The following is a 20,115-nucleotide window of genomic DNA, read 5'->3' as shown; positions in this document are numbered from 1 at the left end:
TCATTATATAATGGTGAAGGGCACACTTCAACAAGAAGAGATAACAATTTTAAATATATATGCACCCAACTTAGGTGCACCCAGTTTCATAAAGCAAACCTTACTGGATCTAAGCAAATGGATTAATAGCAACTCCATAATCACCGGAGATTTCAACACCCCACTGACGGCATGAGACAGATCCTCCAAACAGAAAATTAATAAGGAAATAATGGACTTAAACAAAACTCTGGAACAATTGGGTCTGACTGACATTTACAGGACATTCTACCCAAAATCCACTGAATATACGTTCTTCTCATCAGCTCACGGGACATTCTCTAAGATTGACCATATCCTAGGACACAAAGTAAACCTCAAGAAATTTAAAAAAATAGAAATCATACCATGTAGCTTCTTGGATCACAGTGGAATAAAAGTAGAAATCGACCCTAACAGAAACTCGCATTTCTACACAAAAACGTGGAAATTAAACAACCTCCTACTACATGATTACTTCATAAATAAAGAAATCAAGATGGAAATAAAAAAATTCTATGAACTAAATGACAATGGGGAGACAAGTTATCAAATCCTCTGGGACACAGCTAAAGCAGTTCTGAGAGGAAAGTTTATCTCCATAAATGCCTATAACCAAAAGACAAAGAGATCACAAATAGACAATCTAACGAAACGACTCAAAGAGCTGGAAAAAGAAGAACAGACCAACCCCAAACCCAGCAGAAGAAGTGAAATCAACAAGATCAAATCAGAACTAAACGAAATTGAAAACAGGGAGGCTATTCAGGAGATTAATGAAACATAAAGTTGGTTCTTTGAAAAAATGAACAAAATTGACATGCCATTGGCTAGGCTAATGAAAAGCAGAAAAGAGAAATCTCTAATAAACTCCATCAGGAACAAAAAAGGAGATATCACAACTGATCCCAAAGACATACAAGATATAATTTATGAATACTACAAAAGTCTTTATGCACACAAACTGGAAAATGTGGAGGAAATGGACAAATTTCTAGAAACACACAGCCTCCCTAGGCTCAACCAGGAAGAAATAGATTCCCTGAACAGACCAATTTCAAGAGATGAAATAGAAACAGCAGTTAAAAATCTCCCTAAAAAGAAAAGTCCCGGTCCAGATGTTTTCACACCCGAATTTTACCACACTTACAAAGAAGAACTAGTACCTATATTGCAGAAACTATTCCACAACATCGAGAAGAACGGAAACCTCCTCGACACCTTTTATGAAGCGAATATTACTTTGAAACCAAAATCAGGAAAGGATGCAACAAAAAAAGAAAACCACAGACCAATATCCCTAATGAATATAGATGCAAAAATTTTCAACAAAATCTTTGCTAACCGAATCCAGATGCTTATCAAAAAAACAATCCATCACGACCAAGTAGGCTTCATCCCAGGGATGGTTCAACATACGTAAATCTATAAATGCAATTCACCACATAAACGGAAGCAAAAACAAAGACCACATGATTCTTTCAATAGATGCAGAAAAGGCTTTTGACAAAATTCAACACCCTTTCATGATATGAACACTTAAGAAAATAGGCATAGAAGGGACATACCTAAAAATGATACAAGCCATATATGACAGACCCATAGCCAACATCATACTGAATGGGGAAAAATTGAAATCATTCCCAATTAGAACTGGAACCAGACAAGGCTGCCCACTATCTCCACTTCTGTTCAACATAGTGCTGGAAGTCCTGGCTACAGCAATCAGACAGGAAAATGGAATTAAAGGTGTTCAAATAGGGGCAGAAGAGATCAAATTTTCACTGTTTGCTGATGATATGATAGTATATCTAGAAGACCCCAAAGATTCAACCAAGAAACTCCTGGAACTGATAAATGAATTTAGTAAAGTCTTAGGATACAAGATCAATACACAGAAATCAGAGGCATTTGTACACACCAACAACAATCAAATTGAGAACCAAATCAAAGACTCAATTCCCTTCACAATAGCAACAAAGAAATTAAAGTACCTAGGAATATACTTAACCAAGGAGGTAAAAGACCTGTACAGGGAGAACTATGAAACACTGAGTAAGGAAATAGCAGAGGATGTAAACAGATGGAAATCCATACCATGCTGGTGGATCGGCAGACTCAACATCATTAAAATGTCTATACTACCCAAACTGATCTACAGATTCAATGCAATACCTACTAAAATCCCATCAGCATTCTTCACAGATATAGAAAAAATAATTTTACGCTTCATATGGAACCAAAGAAGACCCAGAATATCAAAAGCAATTCTAGGCAACAAAAACAAAATGGGAGGCATTAATATGCCAGATATCAAACTATACTACAAAGCTGTAGTAATTAAATCAATATGGTATTGGCACAAAAATAGGAATATTGACCAGTGGAACAGATGTGAGAATCCTGATATAAAACCATCCTCATATAGCCATCTAATCTTTGACAAAGCAGACAAAAACATACGCTGGGGAAATGAATCCTTTTTCAATAAACGGTGCTGGGAAAACTGGATAGCCACCTGTAGAAGGCTAAAACAGGACCCACACCTTTCACCTCTCACAAAATTCAACTCACGCTGCATAACAGACTTAAACCTAAGGTATGAAACTATTAGAATTCTAGAGGAAAAAGTGGGAAACACTCTCCTAGACATCGGCCTGGGCAAAGAGTTTATGAAGAAGTCCCCAAAGGCAATCACAGCAGCAACAAAAATAAATAAATGGGACATGATCAAACTATAAAGCTTCTGCACAGCCAAAGAAATAGTCATGAAAGTAAACATACAACCTACAGAATGGGAGAAAATTTTTGCATCCTACGCATCCGATAAGGGACTGATAACTAGAATATACTTAGGACTCATGAAAATCAGCAAGAAAAAATCAAATAACCCTATTAAAAAGTGGGCAAAGGACTTGAACAGAAACATTTCTAAAGAAGACAGAAGGATGGCCAACAACCATATGAAAAAATGCTCAACATCTCTAATCATCAGGGAAATGCAAATCAAAACCACAATGAGATATCACTTAACTCCAGTGAGAATGGCCTTTATCAAAAAGTCTCCGAACAATAAATGCTGGCGTGGATGCGGAGAGAGAGGAACACTCCTACACCGCTGGTGGGACTGCAAACTAGTTCAACCTCTGTGGAAAGCAATATGGAGATACCTTAAAGCGATACAAGTGAATCTACCCTTTGATCCATCAATCCCATTGCTGGGCATCTACCCAAAAGATCCAATGACACTCTACAAAAAAGACACCAGCACTCGAATGTTTATAGCAGCACAATTCATAATAGCAAGGCTGTGGACACAGCCCAAGTGCCCATCAATCCAAGAATGGATTAATAAAATGTGGTATATGTATACCATGGAGTACTATTCAGCTCTAAGAAACAATGGTGATATAGCACATCTTATATTTTCCTGGTTAGAGCTGGAACCCATACTATTAAGTGAAGTTTCCCAAGAATGGAAAAACAAGCACCACATATACTCACCAGCAAGTTGGTATTAACTGAGCAGCACCTAAGTGGACACATAGGTACTACAGTAATAGGGTATTGGGCAGGTGGGAGGGGGGAGGGGGCTGGGTATATACATATATAATGAGTGAGATGTGCACCATCTGGGGGATGGTCATGCTGGAAACTCAGACTTGGGGGAGAGGGGGGAATGGGCATCTATGGAAACCTTAAAATCTGTACCCCCATAGTACGCCGAAAAAAAAAAAAAAACTCAAAAAAAGAAAAGATAGGCAAATTCTTTTTTTTTTTTTTTTTTTTGAGACAGAGTCTCGCTTTGTTGTCCAGGCTAGAGTGAGTGCCGTGGCGTCAGCCTAGCTCACAGCAACCTCAAACTCCTGGGCTCGAGTGATCCTTCTGCCTCAGCCTCCCGAGTAGCTGGGACTACAGGCATGCGCCACCATGCCCGGCTAATTTTTTATATATATATATCCGTTGGCCAATTGATTTCTTTCTATTTATAGTAGAGACGGGGTCTCGCTCTTGCTCAGGCTGGTTTTGAACTCCTGACCTTGAGCAATCCGCCCGCCTCGGCCTCCCAAGAGCTAGGATTACAGGCGTGAGCCACAGCGCCCGGCCCGGCAAATTCTTTTATAACCTTGGAGTGGGGGAGAGCTTTCTAACTAACAAAAGCATTTAAAATACAGAAGCTATAAAAGATTCATAAATTTTTTTCTACATGAACAAATAAACCTACACAGCGAAACACACTATAAATAAATTCAAAAGACTCAAAGACAAAAGTATAATGTTTCTATCTTACTAAGAACTCCCAGAAATTTAGAAAAATAATAGCCAAATAATAATTAGGGAAAGGAGGCCAGGTGTGGTGGCTCAAGCCTGTAATCCTCGCACTCTGGGAGGCTAAGGTGGGCAGATCGCTCAAGGTCAGGAGTTCAAAACCAGCATGAGCCTGAGCAAGACCCCTTCTGTACTAAAAATAGAAAGAAATTAATTGGCCAACTAAAAATATATAGAAAAAATTAGCCGGGCATGGTGGCGCATGCCTATAGTCCCAGCTACTCAGGAGGCTGAGTCAGTAGGATTGCTTGAGCCCAGGAGTTTGAGGTTGCTGTGAGCAAGGCTGACACCAGGGCACTCTAGTCAGGGCAACAGAGTGAGACTCTGACTCAAAAAAAAAAAAAAAAAAATTAGGGAAAGGAAATGAAAACACAAGCGGTCCCTTAACAAAAAAAAATGATTGGTGCTCGCTTTGGCAGCACATACACTAAAACTGAAACGATAGAGAAAAGATCAGCATGGCCCCTATGCAATCATGACACATACATTTATGGAGCGTTTTGTAATTTTTTAAAACGAAAGGATAAGAAAAGATGCTCACCCTCACTCTTAAGAAGAGAAATGCAATTTAAAACACGTTGAGATACTGTTCACCTATCAGATTGAAAAAAATCTAGAGGGAGTGTAAGCTGGTATAAACCCTATGGAAGGCAATTAGATGGTAGGTATCAAAATTACAATTGCACACATCCTTTGATCACTATGGGGAATTTATCCTTCACATATTCTTGGAAACATGCACAATGACATAAATATTAATATAAGGTTATTCACTGTGATAGTCTCTATCACAGTAAGGACTAGGAACAACTTCAAGTCTATTCATACAATGGACTGCTATATTGTCACTGAAAGAGCAAAGAAACTATGTACTGAAATGGAAAGCTTTCAATATATTTTCAAAAAGCAAAGAGAAATATATAAATATTCTTTTGGGTTTGACTGTATTTATACAAAGAAATGCCAGAAGTATACTCAAAAAGCTATTAGCAGGTTACCTTTGAAAGGCAATGTGACCTTGTAGATGGGGCAGAGAGGAGAGAGTGGTACTCCCTATTGTATGCATTTTCATGCTTTTGTATTTTGGAGCCATGTGGATATAAACTAGGAAGAAGAAAATGTGGTAAGCTGAGCCGTAAGATGACTTGATTGGGACAGTATGTCTCCAGCTAAGCAATGTTTGATCATAAGGATCCTCTCTCAAAAAGTTTTAACAAATCAGACCTGGTAGGCTATCAATGAAAAAAGTTTACAATCTGATTAGCGGATGGTTTTCTCCCCTGAGAAACAGAACTAAATGGCTTATCATTTGAGGTCACAGGAAAGCTGCAAGTCCAGCCACAGGGGTAGTAATGGAATTTGGTGGAACTTACTGAAGAGAAAGCTGACTTAGATTTTCAACAGTTGTTGAGATAGGTCACCAGGTACACTACCATGAAAGCTACCCTCTCACAGCATTTAAAATTAAAAACATTCAGACAGATATATGTTATACATAAATAATGAAAAATTTCAGGATAGATGAATCTAATATAAAAATAATTTTGGGGCCGGGAGTGGTGGCTCACGCCTGTAATCCTAGCACTCTGGGAGGCCGAGGCGGGCGGATTGCTAAAGTTTGGGAGTTCGAAACCAGCCGAGCAAGAGCGAGACCCTGTCTCTACTAAAAATAGAAAGAAATAAATTGGCAAATTAAAAATATATATAGAAAAAATTAGCCACGCATAGTGGCGCATGCCTATAGTCCCAACTACTCAGGAGGCTGAGGCAGGAGGATCAGTTGCGCCCAGGAGTTTGAGGTTGATGTGAATTAGGCTGACACCACGGCACGGCACTCTAGCCAGGGAACAACAAAGTGAGACTCTGTCCCAAAAAAAAAAAAAAAAAGAAAAAATAATTTTGGGCTCAGGGCGGTGGCTCATGCCTGTAATCCTAGCACTCTGGGAGGCTGAGGCAGGCGGATCGTTTGAGACCAGCCTGAGCAGGAGTTAGACCCACGTTTCCACAAAAAATAGAAAAATTAGCCAAGCATGGTGGTGCATGCCGGTAGTCCCAACTATTTGGGAGGCTGAAGCAGAAGGATCATTTGAGCCCAGGAGTATGAGGTTGCTGTGAGCTAGGCTGACGCCACAGCACTCTAGCCGGGGCAACAGAGTGAGACCCTATCTTAAAAAAATAAAATTAAATAATAAAATAAAATTAAAAATAATTTTGAAGACCCTCATAATAAAGAAGAATGCCTGTGGAAACACCTGGAAAGGACCTTCTCAATTCAAACTTAAATACACTCATATTTTAAGAGATTCTGTGCATACAGAAATACACCCCCTGAAAAAGCTCTTATTAAGAATGTTTTTAAATGTTTTTTTAAAGCATAGACTACAGTAGTTGTTGATTTTAATTTACTCTAATGAAAAATAACAAATGTTAATATCCATACAATGCACATTACATGTCAAGCCATGTTTTAAGAGCTTTACATATATTAATATAGTTACTTCTCATAATGATCTGTGAGGTAGGTATTATGATGGCCACTTTCTGGATGAGGAAATTGAGGCATATACTCTCTGACCCAGCACTCACACATGCGCAAATATACCTTGAGGATGTACCATCACAAACATGCAACAGCATATGCGAAAATACAGTACATCCAAGCACTGGGGTGCAATGCAGCCAAAACGAAAGAATGAATAACAGCTCTATGTACTAACTTGGAGTATAACCAAAATATGCTGTAAAGAGAAATATGCAAAGAACAAAATAGTACATATAAATATAATATGCTATATTTCTGATAGCAAAGGAGAAGAAACAAGAAAAATATGTGCTTATATAAGTGTTCTTTTTTCTTTTACTAATATTTTTTCTTCATTTTTTTCTTCAATAGAGCCCTGATTATCTATGTGTTTATGTATACTAACTTTTGCAAAACGGTACTCCGAGAAGGCACACCAGAGAATAATGAAATAGTGACCTACCAAGAGCAGACAGCAACACAGTGGGGACAGGGAGACTCACAAGACCATCTTTCCTTGACTTTTGAACGAAATATATTTTACATGTTTTAAAAAGTTAAATTAAAAGGAAAAAAGCAAACCCGAAAGTTAAAAATAATCACACAAATAATCCTAACTATACATTAAATACTGAATGGATAACCAAAAAGGTAATAGGAGCTGGGCGTGGTGGCTCACGCCTGTAATCCTAGCACTCTGGGAGGCTGAGGCGGGCGGATTGCTCAAGGTCAGGAGTTCGAAACCACCCTGAGCAAGAGCAAGACCCTGTCTCTACTATAAATAGAAAGAAATTAATTGGCCAACTAATATATATATATAAAAAAATTAGCCGGGCATGGTGGCACATGCCTGTAGTCCCAGCTACTCGGGAGGCTGAGGCAGAAGGATTGCTTGAGCCCAGGAGTTTGAGGTTGCTGTGAGCTAGCCTGACGCCACGGCACTCACTCTAGCCTGGTCAACAAGCGAGACTCTGTCTCAAAAAAAAAAAAAAAAAAAAAAAATAGTCAAAAAGGTAATAGGTTACCCTAGAATGCAAAGGGAAAGAACATGGAAAATTGGTATCTGTGAGCGAGTGATATTCCTCATTGTATACCCTTTTTTTTTTTTTTTTTTTTTGAGACAGAGTTTCGCTTTTTGCCCAGGCTAGAGTGAGTGCCATGGCGTCAGCCTAGCTCACAGCAACCTCAAACTCCTGGGCTCAAGCGATCCTCCTGCCTCAACCTCCCGAGTAGCTGGGACCACAGGCATGCGCCACCATGCCTGGCTAATTTTTTCTATATATATTAGTTGGCCAATTAATTTCTTTCTATTTATAGTAGAGACGGTGTCTCGCTCTTGCTTAGGCTAGTTTCGAACTCCTGACCTCGAGCAATCCACCCGCCTCAGCATCCCAGAGTGCTAGGATTAGGATTACAGGCATTAGCCACTGTGCCCCGCCTGTATATCTTTTTTTTTTTTTTTTTTGAGACAGAGTCTCGCTTTCTTGCCTAGGCTAGAGTGAGTGCCGTGGCGTCAGCCTAGCTCACAGCAACCTCAAACTCCTGGGCTCAAGCAATCCTACTGCCTCAGCCTCCCAAGTTGCTGGGACTACAGGCACGAGCCACCATGCCCGGCTAATTTTTTATATATATACATTAGTTGGCCAATTGATTTCTTTCCATTTTTATAGTAGAGACGGGGTCTCGCTCAGGCTGGTTTTGAACTCCTGACCTTGAGCAATCCGCCCGCCTCGGCCTCCCAGAGTGCTAGGATTACAAGCGTGAGCCACTGCGCCCGGCCTTGTATATCTTTTTATATGTTCGTATTTTGGAAATGTGACTAAAAATTAGGAAAACAAAAGAATCACTTCAAGCAACTTTTTTATTTATTTATTTATTTATTTATTTATTTATTTATTTATTTATTTTTGAGACAGAGTCTCGCTTTCTTGCCTAGGCTAGAGTGAGTGCCGAGGCGTCAGCCTAGCTCACAGCAACCTCAAACTCCTGGGCTTAAGCAATCCTACTGCCTCAGCCTCCCTAGTTGCTGGGACTACAGGCACGAGCCACCATGCCCGGCTAATTTTTTTTTTTTTTTTGGAGACAGAGTCTCACTTTGTTGTCCAGGCTAGAGTGAGTGCCGTGGCATCAGCCTAGCTCACAGCAACCTCAAACTCTTGGGCTTGAGTGATCCTTCTGCCTCAGCCTCCCGAGTAGCTGGGACTACAGGCATGCGCCACCATGCCTGGCTAATTTTTTTTTTTATATATATATATCAGTTGGCCAATTAATTTCTTTCTATTTATAGTAGAGACGGGGTCTGGCTCTTGCTCAGGCTGGTTTTGAACTCCTGACCTTGAGCAATCCGCCCGCCTCGGCCTCCCAAGAGCTAGGATTACAGGCGTGAGCCACAGCGCCCGGCCATGCCCGGCTAATTTTTTATATCTATATATATTAGTTGGCCAATTAATTTCTTTCTATTTTTATAGTAGAGACGGGATCTCGCTCAGGCTGGTTTTGAACTCCTGACCTTGAGCAATCCGCCCACCTCGGCCTCCCAGAGTGCTAGGATTACAAGCGTGAGCCACCTCGCCTGGCCACTTCAAGCAACTTTTGAACACATTCTCAATCTGGTTAGCAGAATCTAACCAGAGGACAAAAAGCTGTGAAGTCAGTTCACTCAGTAGTTTTATTATTTCCAGTAATCTACAGAAAGTAAAGGGTTATTTTATGACAAGGAAACTTATATGACTTTAAATTGTTACTCTCAAAATATAAAGGATAAAAAAAAACCAAGTAGTTATATTAATGTCTTTAGAAAATAAACTTTTCAGGCCGGGCGCGGTGGCTCACGCCTGTAATCCTAGCACTCTGGGAGGCCGAGGCGGGCGGATTGCTCAAGGTCAGGAGTTCGAAACCAACCTGAGCAAGAGCGAGACCCCGTCTCTACTATAAATAGAAACATATTAATTGGACAACTAATATATATAGAAAAAATTAGCCGGGCATGGTGGCGCATGCCTGTAGTCCCAGCTACTCGGGAGGCTGAGGCAGGAGGATTGCTTGAGCCCAGGAGTTAGTTTGAGGTTGCTGTGAGCGAGGCTGACGCCATGGCACTCACTCTAGCCTGGGCAACAAAGCAAGACTCTGTCTCAAAAAAAGATACACAAATACTGTCACGTACTATATAATGTTACAATCAATGACAGACTGCATAGGAAACGGTGGTCCCATATATTATAACAGAGCTGAAGTCATAACATAATTACTTTATTTTTAAAATAAATGTAGTGTAGCCTAAGTGTATAACGTTTAGAAAGTCTACAGAAGTGTACAGTAATGTCCTAGGCTTTCACATTCACTTCCCATTCACTCACTGACTCAACCAGAGCAATTTCCAGTTCTGCATGCTCAGTTCATGGTAAGTGCCCTATACAGGTGTACCATTTTTTAATCTTTTATACCATATTTTTACTCTACCTTTTCTATGTGTGGATATGTTTAAATACACACAACTGCCCACAGTATTCAGTACAGTAACATGCTGTCTGTACAGGTTTGTAGCCTGAGAGCAACAGACTACACACCATAGAGCCTAGGTGTATAGCAGGCTACACCATCTAGGTTTCTGTAAGTATGATGCTTGCACAATGTCAAAATTGCCTAAGTATGCATTTCTCAGAACATATCCTGATCGTTAAGTGACACGTGACTGTATAAAATCTTACAAAGCAAGGGAAAAAATATATAATGTTGAATTTCATTTGGAAATACCAGTATGAAGACACAACTATCTTTACTATACTGAATATCTTTGTCCCTGGAAAGGGATCAAAAACAATGATACCCCAGAACCAACGAGCACCTCTATCACCCAGATCTTAGGTTCTCAATACTATCCTCCAGTTAAAGGAAACAAGGAGAAAAAGCTAATTACAAAACTAGAGAAGAAGGAAACAGCCCAAGATATCATGTATCAGAAAGAATAAACTACTCCAAGGCTAATCCTTCTGTCATCAAAAGGACACTTGAGCCAGCTCAAAGGTGTTCTTACTAGCCAAATTCAGGGAAATTGGGAGAAAAAGAAAGGGACTTTGATTAAAACACACTGAATATATAACTTCCATGAATCCACTATAACAACCCTCCTACCAAATAAAAGGCCATAGAGATTAAGTAAGGTCACTCAAAAAGTGCTCCCTAATCTGTTGTCTTCATCACTACGTAACACTTTAAGAATCGCTTATTCAGGCCGGGCGCGGTGGCTCACGCCTGTAATCCTAGAACTCTGGGAGGCCGAGGTGGGCAGATTGCTCGAGGGCAGGAGTTCGAAACCAGCCTGAGCAAGAGCGAGACCCCATCTCTACTATAAATTGGCCAACTAACATATATAGAAAAAATTAGCCAGGCATGGTGGCACTTGCCTGTAGTCCCAGCTACTTGTGAAGCCGAGGCAGCAGGATTGCTTGAGCCCAGGAGTTTGAGGTTGATGTGAGCTAGGCTGACACCACAGAACTCACTCTAGCCTGGGCAACAAAGCAAGACTCTGTCTCAAGGAAAAAAAAAAAAGAATCCCTTATCCAGTTGTGCTTTGGATTTTAGACTTGGGAATATTTGCATTATATATACTCACTGGCTCAGCAACCCTAATGCAAAAATCAAAAATACTCCAATGACCACTGTCTGTTGAATTTGAGTGTCATGTCAATGTTCAAAAACTTTTGGATTTTGAAGCATTTTGGAATTTGGATTTTTCGATCAAGGAATACTCAACCTGTATTTCTCCCAGTGATCAGCATTTTTTTTAAAAGAGCTTGAAAGGCAACTCCAGGGATAGAGACCCATTTAGTGAGCTGATGTCTACAGAAAATAAGGGGGTTAATTTACAAGTGGACTTGTGATTACCCTCCAGGGTTCAGATGGGTCCTGGTTTGGCTTCTTTGGAGGAAAGACAAGAGTACTGCAGGCAGAGACTGCCAATTTGATATTTTCTCCTCCTCTCAGAGAACAGTAACAAGCAAAACAAACAATAAAAAAAGAGACATTCAGTGTCCACCTTTGGCAAAACTAGGAGACACCTGAAATCTCAAAAAAAACCAGAACAGATAGAACTCCCAAAGGAAGGGATAACTAAACAGGACTCAGGAGCCAATTGAGAGGATTTCTGAGGCTATAATTTCAGAGATAAAATCCCATAAAGTATAATTCTCCAAAATGAGGAATACATTCTGATACAAGAAACCAAAATCTTTCATTTATAACAGTACAAACAGGGATGGTAGCGAAAGCTTAAGAAGCAAAGGACACAGGCTTGAACTAGAATCACACAGATGAGATAAGCCTCATCTGTGGGAAACAGTGTGCAGGGAAACCCAGGGACGAGAGAGGCTTTCTCATTCTCAAAGGTCAATCTGACAGGGGAGAAGCAATGGTCAAGAAAACTCAGGACATGAAGCCATTTGGAACGTTTCTCCTAACACACTAAATAACCCATTCAAAGATGAGTGCTCAGAAAGGAACTAACACAGGACCTATTTAAAAATGCTACAAGAGGCTGGGTGCAGTGGCTCAGGCCTATAATCCTAGCACTCTGGGAGGCAGAGGCGGCGGATTGCTCAAGGTCAGGAGTTTGAAACTAGCCTGAGCAAGACCCCGTCTCTACCAAAAATAGAAAGAAATTAATTGGCCATCTAAAAATATATATACAAAAATTAGCCGGGCATGGTGGCGCATGCCTGTAGTCCCAGCTACTCGGGAGGCTGAGGCAGGAGGATTACCTGAGCCCAGGAGATTGAGGTTGCTGTGAGCTAGGTTGATGCCATGGCACTCACTCTAGCCTGGACAACAAAGCGAGACTCTGTCTCAAAAATAAATAAATAAATAAAAATAAAAATGCTACAAGAAGAAAAAGGTAGGGAAAAACAAGAGAAAAACACTAGAAGTACTTTCACTGGGCAGATGAAAACTTCCATGAGTTAAAAAAAAAAAAAAACATGAACAATGGCTCATGCCTATAATCCCAGTACATTAGGAGGCTGAGGTGGGAGGATCACTTGAGGCCATAAGTTAGAGACCAGCCTTATAGGAACATAGCAAAACACTGTCTCTATGAAAAAAAAAAAAAAGAAAGAAAAATTAGGGCATGATGATGTGTGCCCTCAGGAAGCTGAAGCAAGAGGATCATTGAGACCGAGTTTGAGGTTGCAGTTAGCTATGATGATGCCACTGCACTCCAGCCGGGGCAACACAATGAGACCCTGCCTCAGAAATCAAAACAAAAACCCATAACAAAATAACTGCTTCTAGTAAAAAACAAAGCAAAGAATAAGAGCTAAATGGAAGCAATGACAGGACAATAAAACAAGATAAAAATAAATGTGCTCAGCTCAAGAAAGAAACAGAAGACAACTGTTTAACTGTTTCAGGAATGAAGGCAGAACTCTAAAGAGTAGAACAAACAATGCTAAAAACAAAGTAAAGGGAACAAAAAGTTTAAAAGGGAACAAACAGTTTAAAAGGATTAAATAAGCATTCAAAAAGATCCAACATACACATAATTGGGTGCCCCCTAATAAAATTGAATAGAATGTATATATAAAGATATAATTCATGGCCAGGCGCGGTGGCTCACACCTGTAATCCTAGCACTCTGGGAGGCCGAGGTGGGTGGATTGTTCGAGGTAAGGAGTTCGAAACCAGCCTGAGCAAGAGCGAGACCCTGTCTCTACTATAAATAGAAAGAAATTAATTGGCCAACTAATATATATATAGAAAAAATTAGCAAGGCATGGTGGCGCATGCCTGTAGTCGAGCTGCTGGGGAGGCTGAGACAGGATTAGATCGCTTGAGCCCAAGAGTTTGAGGTTGCTGTGAGCTAGGTTGATGCCACAGCACTCACTCTAGCCTGGGCAACAAAGCGAGACTGTCTCAAAAAAAAAAAAATAATAATTCATGAAAACTTTTCATACAGTTTTATGCTACAAATTGAAAAGGCATACCATGTTACAGAACAAAAACCACACATAATGGTCAGAACAAGACATACTCTAATAAAGTTGTTGAAATTCAAGATAAAGAACCTTGGGCCATCAACCAAAAAGATTGAGGTGTTTTTTAGGGGTAAAAAAAAAATCAGGTTGGCCTCTGATTTCTCTACAGCATCATTCAGTTCTAGAGAAAGAGAAAAAAATACTCATGAAAAGAAATACAGAAACAACAACAAAAAAATTCTATTGGCCAAACTAATGTTTAAAAAGGTATCTGTGAAATGATTCTGAAGCAAGTATAAATTCAAAGTACTGGTCCTTTAGATAAACGCTCCTTGAAGAAAGTAATAGAGAATAAATTTCATTCAACCACATGATGAATGAAAAAAAGGTCAAAGAACTGACAGACAGGATTGAATGTATTTAACAGAAAAAGAAAGACTTACCACTGGAATTTTTCTGCAATTTTATTTCTTTTTCTATACCTTGAACCAATTTCATTATCATTGGTTTGGCTAACCCTTAAGTGTTTGGTAGAATTCTAGGAAATCAGATGGGCCTGGTGCTTTTCTTGGAGACAGTGCTTTGAAATTATTTTCTATTTCTTCTACAAAAATCAGTCTGTTTAAATTTTCTATCTCCAGAATTCAAGGAAAGTTAGAAATTAGGAAATTATCATAATTACAGTAAGTAGAAAAATCAACTGATTAGGGTTTCTGTCTGTTAATTCACTAGTATATTTCTAGTGTTGTATGAGTAAATGCTGCAAAACACATTCAACAAAATTCAATATCTAATTTTTAATTAAAACACTCAATATACTGGAAGAGATATTTCGATAAAATGATTTAAAAAGCCATAACCATAGTTTCCACTGTACAATCAGCCATCTGTATCTGTGTGTTCCACATCTATCGGTTGAACCAAACACAGATTGAAAATACTTGGAGGGGGCTGGGTGTGGTGGCTCACACCTGTAATCCTAGCACTCTGGGAGGCTGAGGCAGACGGATTGCTCGAGGTCAGGAGTTCGAAACCAGCCTGAGCGAGAGTGAGACCCCGTCTCTACTAAAAACAGAAAGAAAGTAATTGGCCAACTAATATATATAGAAAAAAAAAATTAGCTGGGCATGGTGGCGCATGTGGCGCTGGGCATGGTGGCGCATTAGACAACATGCGCTGGGCATGGTGGCGCATTAGACAACAACATGTTGTCTAATCTATGTTGGGCAATTGTCTCTTTATACCTCAGGCAACATACTGAATTACCACAAAGCAAAGTACCTCCATTTTATTGAAGAGGAACCTAAGGATCAAGGAGTTGAGAAGTTTGCTTTATGTCACACAACTAGTAGATAATACATCTACCCAAATGATCCAATGACACTCTACAAAAAAGACACCTGCACTCGAATGTTTATAGCAGCACAATTCATAATTGCAAGGCTGTGGAAACAGCCCAAGTGCCCATCAATCCAAGAATGGATTAATAAAATGTGGTATATGTATATCATGGAGTACTATTCAGTTCTAAGAAACAACGGTGATATAGCACATCTTATATTTTCCTGGTTAGAGCTGGAACCCATACTACTAAGTGAAGTATCCCAAGAATGGAAAAACAAGCACCAGATATATTCTCCAGCAAACTGGTATTAACTGAGTAGCACCTAAGTGGACACATAGGTACTACAGTAATAGGGTATTGGGCAGGTGGGAGGGGGAGGGGGGCGAGTATATACATACATAATGAGTGAGATGTGCACCATCTGGGGGATGGTCATGATGGAGACTCAGACTTGTGGGGGGAGGGGGGGAAATGGGCATTTATTGAAACCTTAAAATCTGTACCCCCATAATATGCCGAAATAAAAAAAACAAAAACAGGCCGGGCGCTGTGGCTCACGCCTGTAATCCTAGCTCTTGGGAGGCCGAGGCGGGCGGATTGCTCAAGGTCAGGAGTTCAAAACCAGCCTGAGCAAGAGCGAGACCCCGTCTCTACTATAAATAGAAAGAAATTAATTGGCCAACTGATATATATATAAAAAATGAGCTGGGGCCGGGCGCGGTGGCTCACGCCTGTAATCCTAGCACTTTGGGAGGCCGAGGCGGGCGGATTGCTCAAGGTCAGGAGTTCGAAACCAGCCTGAGCGAGACCCCGTCTCTACCAAAAATAGAAATAAATTAATAGACCAACTAAAAATATATATACAAAAAATTAGCCGGGCATGGTGGCGCATGCCTGTAGTCCCAGCTACTCGGGAGGCTGAGGCAGTAGGATCGCTGAGCCCCGGAGATTGAGGTTGCTGTGAGCCAGGCTGACGCCACGGCACTCACTCTAGCCTGGGCAACAAAGTGAGACTCTGTCTCAAAAAAAAAAAAAAAAAAAAAAAAAAAAAAAAAAAAAAAAAAAAAAAAAATGAGCTGGGCATGGTGGCGCATGCCTGTAGTCCCAGCTACTCGGGAGGCTGAGGCAGGAGGATCGCTTGAGCCCAGGAGTTTGAGGTTGCTGTGAGCTAGGCTGACGCCACGGCACTCACTCTAGCCTGGGCAACAAAGTGAGACTGTGTCTCAAAAAAAAAAAAAAAAAAAAAGCTGAATAACCAGGTGCAGTAGCTCACACCAGTAATCCCAGTACTTTGGGAGGCCAAGGTGGGAGGATCACTTGAGCCTAGCGGTTCAAGACCAACCTCAACAACATAGCAAGAAAGACGCTATCTTTACAAAGAATTAGCCAGGCATGGTAATGGGTGACTGTAGTCCCAGCTACTCAGGAGGCTGAAGCAGGAAGATCACTTGAGCCTAGGAGTTTGAGGTTGCTGTGAGCTAGGATGACACCATAGCACTCTAGCACAGGCAAGAGACCCTGTCACTCTACTTCTTAATCAGTCAATAAATAAAAAGCTATATATTTATATATTGTGCCCCAGCCCCTAAAAACAGAAGCTCTATGAGGGTGAGAATTTCTTTGTTCACTGGTGTAGCCCCAGTATCTACAACACTACATAGCTCATTAAAAAGCACTCAACAAACGCTGAGTTAAATCAATGAATGAAAGAAGGAAAGGAAAGAGGGAGGGAAGGAAGGAGGATGGCTCAATCTTCATACTCCCAAGTATACCTAAGTGCTGAATCAGTAGCATGTGCTGCTGTCGTGGTGATGACTGGAGACTGAGCTCTGGTGGCAGAGACAGTTGCTACCACAGCAGGAGGGATGGCATTGGAGGTGGTCACAGGTGGACGAGACTACCAAAAGAAGAGAGAAAATTTTTCATTTAAATAAGAAGCAAAATAAAATATAATTAGGCAACACTAACAGTATAAACCTTAAACCTTAGGCCTCTAAATAAGTATGTTTCTGTCCCAATTAAAGTGAATTCTCTCTGTACAACTGGGAGCTAAGTTATGGATATGTATAGTCACACAGAGTTGAGTAACAGACATTGGAAACTTCAAAGGTGGTGGTGGGGTGGGAGGAGCATACGGGATGAAAAGTTACCTGTTGGGTTCAATGCACACTATTCAGGTGATACGTACAGTAAAAGCCCAGACCACTACACATTATGTCCTTCAATAAAACTGTACTTGTAACCCATAAATCTATTTAAATAAATTTTTAAAAAGCTAAATAAATAAATAAAGTAAATTCTCACTATTCTGATTAAGGAATTCTCTTTTTTTTTTTTCAGACAGAGTCTCACTCTGTTGCCCAGGCTAGAATGCCATGGCTTCAGCCTAGCTCACAGCAACCTCCAACTCCTGGGCTCAAGCAATCCTCCTGCCTCATCCTCCCAAGTAGCTGGGACTACAGGCATGCGCCACCATGCCTGGCTAATTTTTTTCTATATATTTTTAGTTGGCCAATTAATTTCTCTCTATTTTTAGTAGAGACGGGGCCTCACTCTCGCTCAGGCTGGGTTCGAACTCCTGACCTTGAGCAATCCACCTGTCTCAGCCTCTCAGAGTGCTAGGATTACAGGCCTGAGCCACCGTGCCTGGCCCAAGGAATTCTCTTTTTAAGATACGATTTAATAAGACCCAGAGTCAGAATTATCAAAAAATCCTATTTTGTTAGGACAGTACATGAGTCCTTTCTGTGCAAATATCACTGGAGTCAAAATTCTAACGTTCTATTAGAACAAACTGTGACCTAATGCTTTAGATCTAGAGTTCCTGTGGATCTACTGTTGGTCCTGCTGCAGACATTTATACTACCACACAATCCAGAGCCTTCCACAGAGGGCCTGCTCAGCTACTGGATGGAGCTGCTGGCTCTCAGGCCATCTAAGTTAGCGTGCAAAAGGCAAACACACAAGGTACCTGTATTCTTTCCTGGCTAAAGAGTCAAGGTGCCCAGGTGCTTTCTGGATGTTTGCACATAAACAAAGAGCACTTATCACCACATCTCTGTGTGGAATCTTCACCTGACAAACAAGCCCCACACTGGGCCTCATCCACCTGTCTAATCACCAGAGTTCTTCTGATTCCTCTCTCTTTATTGATCCTGATACATGCAGTGAGGTCACCAAACTCTGCCCATTCTTCATTCTCACTCCTCACCTGCAGCCCTCTTATCTGTGGCTCCAACTGTGCATAGCTGCATGTCTCACATTAGGGCTACTATACCATCTTCCTTACTAGGAAGTTGTCATCTTTCTCTAACTCTTCATGTTACTCCTTGGGGCCTTCTCACCCTCCACCTGTGTTTTGTTGGCCAGTAAGATCTTTATTTTGTTTTAACTTGAAAGCTGTAGGCCAGAAAAGCTGTAGGCTTGAAAGCTTGTGTCCTAATCAAGATTCTTCTTTATCATCTTAAACCCAGCTGTTTCACACATGTTACCTGTCTGACTTCTGAAGGCATCTGAATTTTGACCTCCTATATGTAATTCAGCTCGATTAATCGTATCTTTCAAAGACCTTTCTTAAATCATACACAAAGCCATTGTGTTAAAAAAACAAAATAGCAGCTCTCTACTGTCAACAAAATCAACTTTACGCTAAGAGTCCCCAATTTGCAGATAATACAATATTTCCTACTAACACTTCAATAGTACTGAGGCCATAGACTTCCTTTAATTAAAGTTGAAAGGCATGGACCATCTTCCTGGAAAAGCATACATACATGCATAAAAATGTGCATAAAACTTTTAGGGGTTCATAGACCCCCCCAATTAAACCCCTTCTCTGTCCTAGCTAGCCTTTACTAAACACTGTCTATATCCATCACTCTCTTCCTTGCTATTTGTTCATTCCCCTTTCACATTCTCGTCACTTCTCTGGATCCTCATCACCACACTCATCCTAACACAAAGATTTCCCTCACTTTTCCACGTTCCAACCACTTGCCATTCAACACTGTGTATCTTTCAAACTTCCCTATGTCTTGGCAACTATAGTGAAAGTTCCTGAGGTCAAGGACTCTCCCAGTGCCTGGCGGAGTGAATACCACCAATTAGGCCCTTAACGCTTGCTGGCTGAGTACCCCCAAACTTGACGTGCCTGAATCGGTTGGTGAATGATGTGCTGTACTGCTGGCTGAGCTGTAGCGGCATTTGGCAGCTGCGAAGTCGGCCTCAGGACGGTGGTCACTTTAGAACTGGACATCACAGCAGCAGCTGCTGCACCTGAAAAAAAGTATTTTTATTAGCATGGCTTATGGGCTTACAATCATATTCCCTAGGAAAATAATCCCTAAAATTCAGATAGTATGTCGGTATTCATCTAAAATATATTATGTATACTTCCCATTTCATTACACAGAAAATTAAGAAAACATGTACTTAATAGATTTAATAATAATTTATATTGATTCCTCAAAAACAATCTTAAATGAAACTAGTTGTTGCTTTGTTCTTGTTTCTGTTAACTGCAAGTACATGGTGGTGAAGCACACAATGAACAGCACAGTGTGGCGAGGCTCAACCACTTTACCCACCACTGCCTTTGCACTGTCAGTACAGAGGTTAACACTGTGACAAGGGCAAATAGCGTCTGAATGTTTGCATGAAAATAATTTTGACTCCACAGACCCCCTAAAAGGGTCTATGAACCACACTTTGAGAACCACCAAGTTATGCTATGACCAAGCAAACCTGGTTTTGTTTGTTAACCTGATTTGGCCAATAATCTCCAATTGTTTTATAATTTCTAGTAACAATCTCTGGTCAAAGCTCATGAAATTTACTACCTTACAATCTATTAGAACATAATGGTAAAAATAATCTTAGCTGGGTGCAGTGTTACACACCTGTAGTTTCAGCTACTCAGGAGGCTGAGGCAAGAG

At 40.6% G+C, this 20,115-nt stretch overlaps 1 protein-coding gene and 1 non-coding gene across 10 annotated transcripts in view; one reads left to right on the top strand and one right to left on the bottom strand.

The window, feature by feature from the left end:
* SAP130 (Sin3A associated protein 130) overlaps positions 1-20,115 on the bottom strand; it is an 87,919-nt gene that overhangs the window by 56,725 nt on the left and 11,079 nt on the right. For all 9 annotated transcript variants that reach the window (XM_076005428.1, XM_076005435.1, XM_076005432.1 and 6 more), the window contains exons 6-7: positions 19,332-19,456; positions 16,954-17,078 (exon numbers count right to left, since the gene is read on the bottom strand). In XM_076005428.1, coding sequence (XP_075861543.1) covers positions 16,954-17,078; positions 19,332-19,456 — 250 coding nt within the window. The remainder of the gene's footprint in view (positions 1-16,953; positions 17,079-19,331; positions 19,457-20,115) is intronic.
* LOC142872840 (U6 spliceosomal RNA) lies at positions 4,751-4,858 on the top strand. The gene has a single exon (XR_012920926.1). It is a non-coding gene; the product is annotated as a U6 spliceosomal RNA (small nuclear RNA).

Source organism: Microcebus murinus, chromosome 8, assembly GCF_040939455.1.
Source record: "Microcebus murinus isolate Inina chromosome 8, M.murinus_Inina_mat1.0, whole genome shotgun sequence".
Lineage (NCBI taxonomy): Eukaryota > Metazoa > Chordata > Mammalia > Primates > Cheirogaleidae > Microcebus > Microcebus murinus.
Note: the sequence above shows the minus strand (reverse complement) of the source record. Positions and strands in the feature narration are given on the sequence as shown.